Below are 12,403 nucleotides of genomic sequence, written 5' to 3' on the forward strand. Positions count from 1 at the left end.
CAAATCAGAGTGAATGTGATTTAGCCCGTCGGGTCCCTTCCAACTCGACAGTTCTGATTCTGAGTGCTCAGCAAGCCAACAGCCTTCTCCTTGGAAACGAATCAGGATGGAGCTATAGTCAATAATCCGAGAGTCTGGAAGCGCCCTTAGCCTCTGGCGAATTTTCTCCAAAATTTCTGTGAAATGGGCAGGAGTCAGATTGACAGTCGGGATTTGTCAATGAGGCTGGATGGTGATGGGAGGAGGAGGAAATTATGTCATCCTCGGGAAGAACAGGAGTGCGCGAAACGGGTGGGGGTGGCGACGGCCCCAAAGCGCGCTTTAAAACGCTTCGCTCGCCCTTCCCGGGGCTGATGGGGCGCAAGGAACAGCTCCTCTCCAAGAGAGACGCTTCACTTTGCCCACTTGTTTCCAGTCCTTCTCCTCTCCTCACCCCGCCCCGGGAGCTGTGGCAGGAGAGATCGGCTTCCAGGTAAATCCCGCGGTCTCCCCTCCTTTTCCCAACGGAGATGCTCTCCTCTGGCGTAGAGGGCGGCTGCCCTTGCCCTTCCCACTTCCACCAGCGCAAAAGCACCTCCGGCTTATGTCCCTGGGCCTGCGCCTCCTACTATTAAGGGATGCGGTTGGGGGACAATTCAGACGACTGTCACGTCCTTTCGGCTTTTTACACTTCGGTTGTAGGCTGCGATCCTAGAGGCGCTTAAGGCTGTAATCCTGTACATATTGCCCCAGGAGGCAATATCTCACTGAAATAAGGAACTGACCTTATGGGAGTCCTTAGGGGAGACCTACGGGAGACCTTACGGGAGTAAGTGAAATCAGTAGGGTTTACTTCAGAGTAGGCGTGTTAGGCTTGAGCCTGGTGACTTTCGGTGTTGACGAGGACAGGATCGGGATCAATGCAGGCGGCTTGTTTTAAAGGAGCGCGTCTGTAAAAAGAAAAGGAGCAAACGCGTTCACACGGGATCGCGCGTCTTTGGGTGAGGAAATCGAAGGACTAGATGGAATGCGGCTCCTCCTAGGAGTCCCTCAGGGACCCGGTGAGAGCAGCTTCGGGACCGCGGTTGAGGAGCCTACAAGCCACGGTGGCGGAACGGGGCGCATTGAGGATCGCAGCACATCGCGCTTCTAGGATCGCAAAGGCGAGCCGCAACGTTCCTGAGTGGGCTTGGGGATTTCACGGCCGGGACTTTTGGGGATTATTGGAAATCCTGCAAAAATGTTCTTCCGCCAGTATACTATGTGCTAAAATTGGTCAGTACGAGTGTATGTGGAAATGTGTGTGCGCGCAGGGGGTGACATAACAGATAGCTCCTCAGGTGTTTTTTTGGTGGGGTGACGAAGAATAAGAAGATAAAAATATATTAGTGTGCCTATGCACCTACATATTCACACACAGGGTTCTTTGTCAGATGAACACGAACGTCTTGTCTAATCTGAAGACGGAGTTGCTGCCAGTAGCCAATAACTACCCCTAGTCCCCCCTCCCAAATATTGCTTCCTTAGCAATAGTAATCGACAATCCTGTCGCGGGGAGTTCCGCGGAGCAACCCGAGACAGTCGCCGGGACTGGGAACGCGCACAATTCCTCTCCGGTTGCTTTAAACCTGCCCAGCGTCTGTTTAGCAGTGGGACGGTGGCGGCGTTGTCGTTTCCTCCTATTCTCTCCCTCTCCTCGTGGGTTTTGGTGGTTTTTTTTAATCTCCGCGGTCTCTTTAAATCTCCGCTTTTTTTGGCACCCGCGCTCTTCTCCCCCCGCCCGCCGCCGCCTCTGTTTCTTTGCTGCCTTTCAATCTCTGCGTGAGCAAAAGGGCTTCCTCTGCAGGGAAGGAAGGGAAATGCCTGCCGGCCGGAGCAGCAGCAACAGCAGCAGCAGGGGGAGACCAGCAAGAGCAGCAGCAGCAGCAGCAGCAGCCCTGGGCATCGCACGGCGCGCAGCGACCAAGGACCGTCCACTTGCAGCGAGCTGAGAGCGGCGATGGGGCAGGGCCACCACGGCTCCCCGAGGCACTGATCCCCCCCGACACGCAATCCCTGTACAAGAGGCTCCGTCCGGAGACTTTTGGAGACAGAGGGGGAGAGATTTCTGCTGTTGCAACTCGCGTCTCTTTCTCTCCTCGCATCCCCTCGCGTCGCTTGCAACTTGGCTGGAGAGATCTCCTCCCCGCCCCCTTTCCCCAGTCCCTCCATGCCCCGACCTGAACTTTAGCAGCCCGGGGGCTCCGGCTTGGGGAGCAACCCTGAGCGCCTGCCAGGCGGAGAACATGATTTGAAGCCGGGGAGGCGGCCAAGAGGGACGCAGCCAGTCGAGCGCTTTGGCGGAGACTCCGGAAGATGAGCCACGCAGGTAAGGACCTGGAACGCGACCCGGAGAGGAGAAGGGGCTCCCGAGGGCGACCCCGGCGCCTGAGGAATACTTCCTGGCCGGGCGCGAGTCGAGGAGCCCGGGGAAAACTCTGGCGGGGATCGGGGGACTCCCTTCCGAAACAGACGTGCTGAGGGACAGGGATTCCTCAAGCAGAGTTTGCCTTTTTCTCATTCCTGCGGGAGGCGTTTACTCTTCCTCTCCCACCCACCCCGCCAGGGTTATATCTGATCGATCGATCGATCGATCCCGCTACCCGGTTTGGTAATCGATTCCAGTCCGTCCGTCGTTTCTTTCGCAGAATCGAGAGAGGGGAGGGTCGGCGAGAGCGGAGCTTGACTCTCTTGCCCTGGCGAGGAAGGACCCGCTTCCCTTCTCCGCCCGCGCCCCGGGCGCGCACACAAGAGCGGGAAGCGGAGCCTCGCCAGGTCCCCCGAGTCCTCCGCGCCCGAAGTGTCCTCTTCTTAACGACCTGCTAATTTTATGGAGCTGAGAGTTTGTGGTTCTCTGGGGACTTTCCCCTTCCCAGCCTGGGCTGGACAGACACGCACCAGGCGTCTAGAGCGCGTCCAGCTCCCCAACCCAAAGATTTTTTGGAACTGTAGTTTGCTAGAGGTGCTGGGAATTATAGCTCTGTGAGGGGAGGAACTAAAGTTCCCAGGATTCGTGTGTGTGTGTGTGTGTGTGTGTGCTTGGCCATCTTCCCAAGCTGACCCGCCAGAGGGATGATGGGCTCCCCGGGCTCCGTTTCTGACCCGAAGGATCGGCTGTGCCAACTCCCCCCCCCCCTATTTTCTCTCCCTCTCCACACAACCCGGTTGAACGGATCTCTCCGCGGCTGGCACAGCCCTGCCGGTCCGGCGAGGAGCCAGCAGCTTTGGAGGACCCGGGTGACACACAGTGCGCTGTTTGTTATGCTGAGGCTGTCTCGCTGCAGTTTGTGTATGTGTGTGTGCGTGTGCGTTGCAGTGCGCCCGGGGAGCGCATTCGCGGCGGAGGTTAATTGGGGAGTGGGGTGGCGCTTCCTTTGCACTCGCCAGCCTTGGGCAGCCGAGGGCGGGCTCCGCAGAGCGAAAGAGGCTTAATCGACGCGGGAGGAAGGCAGGCAGGCAAAAGGTTAAAACTGCCCGTGTGAACGAGTTTTTCCAATGCGTGGGAACGAGGAGCAAGCTCTTGCACTCAAGTCCTCTTTGCGAGCTTTCCGTGGGTAACCGCTTGGCCGCTGCCAGAAACAGGATGTTGGGCTGGCTGGGCCTCCGGCCTGATCCAGCAGGGGCCTTCCAGATGTGGATGGTCTCCCTTGGTAGAGCATGAGACTCTTAGTCTCAGGGTTGTGGGTTCAAGTCCCGTTTTGCTGTACCTCACTGCAGGGAGTTGGACTGGATGAGCCTTGTGGTCCCTTCCAACTCTATAATTCTATGAATAAAGGAATTCGTTGCCAATGCTGACTTGGTGTTGATGGGAGCAGTGGCGTAGCGTGGGTTGTCAGCACCCGGGGCAAGGCAAGTAATTTGCGCCCCCTAACCCATGGAGCCAGGTAGGGGCAGAGAGCTGCGAGTGTGAGCGCCCCCCCCATGTTGCGCCCGGTGCGGCCAGGCCCCCCTGCACCCCCCACGCTATGCCACTGGATGGGAGGTGGACTCCCCACAACATTCGGAGGGCCAAAGTGCCATATTGCAATAGCCAGGATTCAAAGATCAGTTGCCTCTTATTATTTCTCTGGTTTTCATCACTTGACCCATTCTGACTTGGGCCCTTTCCAGCAGAGGGCAACACTATGATTATTGCAATACCTGCACCATTTGCTGCTTCTGTGATATGTAGGAAGCTGCTTTGTACGGAGTCAGACCTAGCTCTGTATTGCCTACTCTGACTGGCAGTGACTCTCCAGGGTCGCAGGCAGGGAGCTTTTCCCAGCCCTGCCTGGGGGTGCCGCAAATTGAACCTGGGACTGTGAAAGACCCTCACGGACCAAAGAGAATGCATAAACAATGGAGTCTGTGTGTGAAGCAGATGTTCTATCATTGAGCAACATAGTACAGTGGTACCTCGGGTTAAGTACTTAATTCGTTCCGGAAGTCTGTTCTTAACCTGAAACTGTTCTTAACCTGAAGCACCATTTTAGCTAATGGGGCCTCCTGCTGCTGCTGCACCGCTGGAGCACATTTTCTGTTCTCATCCTGAAGCAAAGTTCTTAACCTGAAGCACTATTTCTGGGTTAGAGGAGTCTGTAACCACTGTACTCCCCATAAGGTCCTTCCTTAAGTTATGATTGCAGGTCTTCCTTGCTCCCCTTCCCACTTCCAAATGCTTTTCTGTGTGGCACCTGATAGATTGATGATAATACACCCCTGAGGAAATGTCGGATGGACTGCCAGTGGGGGGGGGCAGGGGGGAAAGGCAGCGCTTCCATAGGATTCATGCTGCAGGGATTCCCCCAGCAGTGCTGCTCATAAAGACTGAGTTATGAAGTTATTGCAGCTATTTCAATCATCGGTGTGAAAGCAGAACAAAAAATGATAGTTCTAGGATTTTGAGTAAAAGACCTTTATCCTCCAGAGTATAAATAATTGGCTAGAGAGGCTTTCCTTGAAGACAGGCTCCTCCAAGAACCTCTTAACCTTTGCCATAATTGGTGGTATTTGTGCATGTATGTTCCCCAAGGTGAGATCCAGGAAAGGAGACTGTAGAATATGTTCAGGGGAAAGAAACTGCAGCATACAGACAAAGAGAAAAAAGTAATCTCTGAAATATTAAGATCAACTTAGTAACTGATGGAATTTCTCTGTAGCAGAACCCAATTGCTGCTTGTGATAGCTATTGCTATTTTTTAAAAAAAAAAAAAACCTGTTCTGGCTGCTCTCAAAGCAGGGATGGGAAACATGTGGACTACAACTCCCATCATCTCTGACTGCTGGCCTTGCTAGCTGGGGCTTATGGGAGTTCATCCCTGTCTTTAGTTGTTCCTGCTTTTGCATTGGGGGAATGGGAGATGCTCTCAATTGCCACACTTTTGTGGGTGCTTGCTTTGGTTTATGCAAGATATACCTTAAAAGGGAAGGGCGGAGCTCAGTGACAGGAGGTTTGTCTGCAGAAGTCCTAAGCTCAGTCTCCAGCATCTCCGGGTAAGACAGGGAGAGACTCCTGCCCTGATAGCCTGGAGAGCTGCTGTCAGTCAGTGTGGAAAATACTGATGGACTAGATGGACCAATCATCTGACTCAGTATAAGGCAGCTTCCTATGTTCCTATATGCAAAGTCATTGTCCTTTATTGGCTTGAGATGGGAAGAGCTTTTGGGCATAGTTCCTTCTCTTTCCTTGAAGCTTATGTCATGGGCTCAGGTACTTTTCTCTTTCAACTTGTACCCTCCCTTCCGTTCTCCAAACTGTCCTGCCACTTTTGCTTGACTTTGATTCAGTCTCCAGATAGTCAACACTTTTTTTTTCTTTTTCTTTTTAAATGCTTCATTGTGCTCTGAAGGAAATGGATCGAAATTTGCCTTGCCTTTCTGCAATGCTTTGAATGGCAACCATAGGGGAATGACTGAATGCAAACAAAGGCGGGAGTAGATAACCTTCAGATATGTGACAGGTGCTGAATTCTAAGGCTTGATGATTTTCAGAATAGAGTTTTACAGCAGGGGCAGACATACTTCTGGCTTGCAAGATTTCCTCTTTTTTTTAGTAGAACAACAGTGTTTTAGTTAGATCATGCCCATAAAGGTAAAGGTAAAGGTACCCCTGCCCGTACGGGCCAGTCTTGACAGACTCTGGGGTTGTGCGCCCATCTCACTTAAGAGGCCAGGGGCCAGCGCTGTCCAGAGACACTTCCGGGTCACGTGGCCAGCGTGACATCGCTGCTCTGGCGAGCCAGAGCCGCACACGGAAACGCCGTTTACCTTCCCGCTGGTAAGCGGTCCCTATTTATCTACTTGCACCCGGAGGTGCTTTCGAACTGCTAGGTTGGCAGGCGCTGGGACCGAGCAGCGGGAGCGCACCCCGCCGCAGGGATTTGAACCGCCGACCTTTCGATCGGCAAGTCCTAGGCACTGAGGCTTTAACCCACAGCGCCACCTGCGTCCCAGATCATGCCCATAGTAGACACATATTCTCAGATATCTGTCCATCTCATGAACAGCTGATCAGTGTAATTGTTGAGCATCTTACTAGCATTATCTGGGCAGGGTCCCAGCAGGGAATCACATGGGCTTGTGTGTTTGTGGGGGGCGGGGGGAGAGGGAGAGAGAGGGAGAGAAGGCTTCTAAATAGATGGACCTAGCTGGATCGAGGTAATTGAACTTTGGGCGCTCAGATTTGAGTCAACCACTGTCACTTCCTACACACTGGGCCAGGTCCTATTCTCTCATGCCAATGTCTGCCAGATATTACTTTACTGAATTACATTTATGGGTGATAACAAAACTTATACAGTAAAAATTCTGACCTATTGATTGGGCATCCCAGTAGCTCTGGGCTACTGGTTTCATCTGGTGAGGTGGAGGGGGAGTAATTTGAATTATTACATTGTAGTTCATTTTATCTCTGCAAAGTGACTTCCTGCTCTGACATTCCTGTCCAAATTCCCCATAAAATTTTACAGTAAAGCCGTTACTCTCTTCTTTTTTTAATGCTTGGCAAATCTTTCAAATGAGTATCTAGGAACAAAGCAGAAAATTAAACTCGAGATTGACCAAAGGATCTTTGACATGAGCGGAACACTTTCTGTTTTTTAAAAAGAGTAGAATGAAATAGGCAGAAGAACCATTGATTGCATGTAAGAAAGGAGGGGAAAGGAAAGAGAGAGGGGAACAAATTAGTCTTCTTTCTTTGGCAATCACTTGTAGCCGAGTAAGATTGTCTTCCATAAACACGGTTTTAACAATGAGTCCTTAAGTGACTGTGGAGGCCAATTCTGGATCCACACGTCCTTCCACAGTGGGGACATTGGTTTCCGGGCGGGAGATGTTCACGGTGCGGATTTGCCAAGCGTGCCTTCCTCTTAGCACGGTTCTCCCTTGCGTCCTGAGTTTGAGTGTCTTTAAAGCCCATGACACCTTTGGTAAAGGCTGCTCTCCAACTGGAGTGCTCGCAGGTCAGTGTTTCCCAGTTGTCAGTGTTTATACTAATTGGTATAAACATATTAGTAGCCACCCATCCATCTATCCATCCATTCTTATGTCCCAACGCCATCCATTTGCTAAACCAAACTAGGGTTCACAATTGTGCAGGAGTTGCTGCAGTTTATCTTGGACCTGAGAACTGTCATTAGAATACACTGCTAAGAATACACTGTTAAGAACCCACCTTCCCTTAGCAGCCAGAAACATCATAGCCAGACACTGGAGAGACCTGTTAGGAGTAAGCATGGACCAATGGTATCAAAGAGTATGGGAAACAGCCTTATTAGAAAAACTAACCAATAAAATGAAACTGACACGGGGACAAATAGAAGAAGACGCCTTCACCCCAATTTGGTTCCCCTTTATCACATATACAGCCCAATAAGACAAGAAGAATTACACGACAGCGTACAAATTAATCTGGCTAACCTGATTCAAAAATACACACTCACACCCCACTCACATACAAAAACAATTCTCACTACAGCCAACCAACCACACCCTAAGCCACCCCCGGCCTCTCTCACCACCAAGGAAATACAAGTGAATAGCACTGACACAACCCCCCCTCCAAGTAGAATAATAGAAGCGTAACCACCCCACTCACCATTCTCTCTCCCCCTTTTCTTTTTTTCCTTCTTCCTAATTGTTTAAACCAAGTCATGAACCAAGAACTTATACACTGACCACTAATAAGGAAACATATGTTGCAGATATTTTCCCACATTTATTATGCTGTTTTTGTCATATACAAATGACATGAGAAAACTTGGTATACTTATTTGTATAACATTATTCTTGTCTATAAAACCCAATACAAATAAATTAGATATAGAACACACTGTTAAGTTTTCATGTTGGGCCAAGAATAAACTATATTTCTAACAACTGGGATTACTTTTTCCTTTTATTTTTTGCTGGTCAGTGGTGCTACCCTAGTTTTTGTGCTTGTTTCACAACTGCACCTGCCAAACAGTCACTAACAGTAGCTTTCCTAAAGTTTCCCTAAACTGGATTAAGTGGATCGAGTGAAAAAGAGCTTTTCATAATTATGGCATCACCACAAAGAAGGACTTGCCGTTATGGTTGCCAAGGTAGCCTTGAGTTGTGCTGGCAAAGAAGAAATGCCTCCACTGAAGATCTAAGGGATCAAAATGTATTATTCATTTATTCTTCTTCACTGCTCTTCCCTTGTGGACTTTACAGCAGGTTTTTCTGGAGGTCTACCATCTAGGAAGCTTATAAAGCCAGTCCACCCCCTGACTAATTCCGTTAGTGTTATTCACACCATTTTAGATGCCTTCTACATTATTTAGATGCACAATGTGTTTTGAGGCAAAATCCAATAGCATTTTTTGTTTTGTTTTGGTAGAACTGTCATCATGAGGAACTGCATTAGTCATATTTAAACTCTCTTCATTTCACCTGAGGGAAAACTTCTACGTTCACTTTGTTTTCGTTTTGCTTTAGGTAAAAATCCTGTGATATCTCTCAAGGTCCATCTAATATCTACTTCTAGACATTATGAGGTAACCATGGGTACCTCAGCAGCCTCTAGTGAGGCACTTAGGCTTTCCTCTCTGAAGCAAGGGACGTGTTGCCCCTCCCATGCATTTTACAGAAGCTAATAAAATTTGCAGCTGAATTTTACTTCAGAATTGCTATTGGGGCAGGATCTTCCACTGAACCTGAGGACAGCAAGCTAGCTAAGGGGTTCAGGACAGGTTCCCAGGTGTGTGTGTGTGCCAGGCCAGGCCTGCTTGGATTATAATGGCCTTTCAAGACCAACTCCTCTAGATGCCATGGAATGAAGGTGGGTTCCTTTAGACGATAATGTGTAGTGTTTCTCTTCAGAATACGGAAAGCCAGCCCTGCTGTACTTGCAGGCCTTCCTACTCATTTCGCTGATTGGGGCCTAGAGCTTCTACCCCAAAATACTGCACTAATGGTGCCACTGGCGGCCACACCTCTCCTCCCTGAATCTTCCCAGTAAAGGAAGTTTAGTACAGAATGTGATGAAGTCTGCTAAGTTTTGCCACCCTCAGCAGCAGGAGTGGGGAACTTCAAGCCTGAGGGCCAAATATAGCCCTCCAAGCAGAGGCGGTTTTAGCATGGCATGACTGGTGCGGTCACACTGGATGCTTCCCTGCAGGGGTCACCAAAACAGTGCTGTGGAACAGAGTGCGAGAAGCAGGGGGCGCTAAATTTTAGTGTTGCACAGGGCGCTGCCAAGATATGAAAGCCCAAAGTTTGCCACTTCTCCAAGCCTCTCCACAGGAAACTCCCTTACTTCACACGCCAAGTATTTTTGTCCAGAATATGTTTTTGAACTCTAACAATGCCTCTTGCTTCCATGAGTGGAGGATACAGATGGGTGTGTAAATGTGTGTAAAAAGTAAGCCCACTGTACAAAGGGGGAATTATCATTCATTGCTCCACCTCCTTTGGCCTCTGGCCCTCAGAAAGTTACCCAGAAGGAAATGCAGCTCTCAGGCTGAGAAAGGTTCCCCAGCCCTTGTCAGAGGCAGATTTAGGGCAGTGTGATCACAACTATGATGTAGTGAATTGAGCAGAATGGAAGGTAAAAGATGAGGGATGCCTCACTGCTGATTTTTGGTGCTGCTGAAATTTGAAAGACCAACGTCTGCCCTGCCCCTGTTCTTCAGAAAGCATGCTGAGCAGTGGCGGTGAAATTCTGAGGAAGCAATGGTGGCTGAAGTTGCTGGGGAGATGTGGGGTTGTATACGTTGTTGTTGTTAAGTCATTTAGTCCATGGACCAGAGCACGCCAGGCACTCCTGTCTTCCACTGCCTCCTGCAGTTTGGTCAGACTCATGTTTGTAGCTTCGAGAACACTGTCCAACCATATCGTCCTCTGTCGTCCCCTTCTCCTTGTGCCCTCCATCTTTCCCAACATCAGGGTCTTTTCCAGGGAGTCTTCCCTTCTCATGAGGTGGCCAAAGTACTGGAGCCTCAGCTTCAGGAGCTGTCCTTCCAGTGAGCACTCAGGGCTGATTTCCTTCAGAATGGATACGTTTGGTTGTACACACATCCCTCATAATTATGATACCTAGTTTGGACCTTCATATATAGACACAACTCATGAAAAAGAGCAAAACCCCAGGGGTGTGAAATCCATGACGTCTTGGAATTATTTACAGTTTCATTCCGCGATACCGTTGATGACAGCTCAGATGGTTTATAACGTCAGCGGAGCTCCTCTTGCTGGAATTATTTCCTTGTAAATCACTCCAACCCATCAATTTAACAATCTCTATAACATATGGGAATCAGGTCACAAAGCATATGCTCCAGATTTATCTAAATTCTGAGGGAAAAAATGATAATATGGTTTATCAGCACAGCCCTATTAAATTGTGGTTTATTGGGTGGTTAAGATAGCCTGAGGAGCAGAAATTAGCATTTGTAGACTTCATCTCAGTGCAGCACTTCTGAAATGAGCTAAAATAAATGAGGATAAAAAAATATTCATCTTTTATTATTATAGTCAGTAATAGTGGATTGCCAAGCCTTTGGTTTTAGCTTTACTGATAGTGTTAGGAAATTGCTGAAGGTCTTGGTGGACCACGTAATGGCTTTTATGCCTGTTGTAATGCCCTGTGCTAGATGCTGTATGCTTTTTAATTGTATTTTTATTGCTTCTTTTATTTCTTGTATATTGTATTTTATTGTATTACAATTTGAATTCTGCAGAATTCAGATTGCAATGCAGTAAAATACAATACAAGAAATAAAAGAAGCAATGAGAATGCAATTAAAATCAATATGAATATTTGAGGCAATGAATGTGCCATCTCCCGTCCTCAACCATAAATCCACAGACATGCCATAGATCACCTGAATGAAGCTCACGTACTACTGGCGGTCCACAGACCATAGTCTGGGAACTCCTGCTGCAGACCATTGCTGGTTCCTGGTGGTTTGGGTGTGCATTGGGCAAGGTGTCCTCACAGTGGGTGCTTCCTCTGTCTGAGAGAGCCTACCTCCTTCTCACTGTCACCTCTGGAAATTTCCTTGCCCTCCGCTTCCAGGCCTAGTCTGCACAAGCACCCAGAGGTAAAGCAGAAAGCAAATAGAGAATGCTGCTCTGTCTCCTCACTCTGAGCACTGTTTACATGCTCAGAAATGGCAGGCGGGAGGAGGAGCAAAGCCAGAGGTTAGCAGTAGTCATCCTGTAGGTATGAGTTGTTTGGCAGATTCCTAGTGCATTGGCAGGTGACTACCCCTGATGCCGCCCTACTAAAGGCTCATGACTTTTAATGGGACTTAAAGGTAAAGGGACCCGATAATGAAGTCCATTCATGAACAACTCTGGGGTTGCGGCGCTCATCTCACTTTAAAGGCCAAGGGAGCCGGCGTTTGTCCACTTCCGCAGGCAGTTTTTTTCCGGGTCATGTGGCCAGCATGACTAAGCCGCTTCTGGCGAAACCAGAGCAGTGCACGGAAACGCCGTTTACCTTCCCACCAGAGCGGTACCTATTTATCTACTTGCACTTTGATGTGCTTTCGAACTGCTAGGTTGGCAGGAGCAGGGACCAAGCAACAGGAGCTCACCCCGCCATGGGGATTCAAACCGCCAACCTTTCAATCAGCAAGCCCAAGCGGCACAGTGGTTTAACCCACAGCTGCAGCCACTGGGACTTAGTCACATCTTAATTTTTATGGATTGTGCCTATGCGTAGTAATTCAGAGACTCTTTGGTTCTAATGTCTCTATAAACCACGCACAGGAACAAATTGAATATGTTAGCCCATTTGGAGTGGACCTTTGGTTTGGGATCATAGGAGAGGTACAGACTTAAGTCAATGTGACTCAAGTATTCCTAATAATGCACTTGATTGCAGCTATAGTCTTTAGGATCATAGAATCATAGAATTGTACAGTTAGGTCATCTAGTC

At 49.1% G+C, this 12,403-nt stretch overlaps 1 protein-coding gene across 9 annotated transcripts in view; it reads left to right on the forward strand.

Moving 5' to 3' along the window:
* The first annotated feature begins 280 nt into the window (after window positions 1-280).
* The window catches only part of FGD5 (FYVE, RhoGEF and PH domain containing 5), a 144,352-nt gene continuing 132,229 nt past the window's right edge, over window positions 281-12,403 (forward strand). For 6 of the 9 annotated variants that reach the window (XR_014560179.1, XR_014560180.1, XM_083722396.1 and 3 more), the window contains exon 1: window positions 1,393-2,347. Coding sequence is in view for 4 of the 9 variants with exons in the window: in XM_083722396.1 (XP_083578522.1) it covers window positions 2,335-2,347 (13 nt within the window). In the remaining 5 variants the exon portion in view is untranslated. Of the gene's footprint in view, window positions 473-1,392; window positions 2,348-12,403 lie in introns of those variants that run through there. The other 3 variants (XM_083722400.1, XM_083722398.1, XM_083722397.1) reach the window with 2 other exon arrangements.

Source organism: Podarcis gaigeae, assembly GCF_964106915.1.
Source record: "Podarcis gaigeae genome assembly, chromosome: 2".
Lineage (NCBI taxonomy): Eukaryota > Metazoa > Chordata > Lepidosauria > Squamata > Lacertidae > Podarcis > Podarcis gaigeae.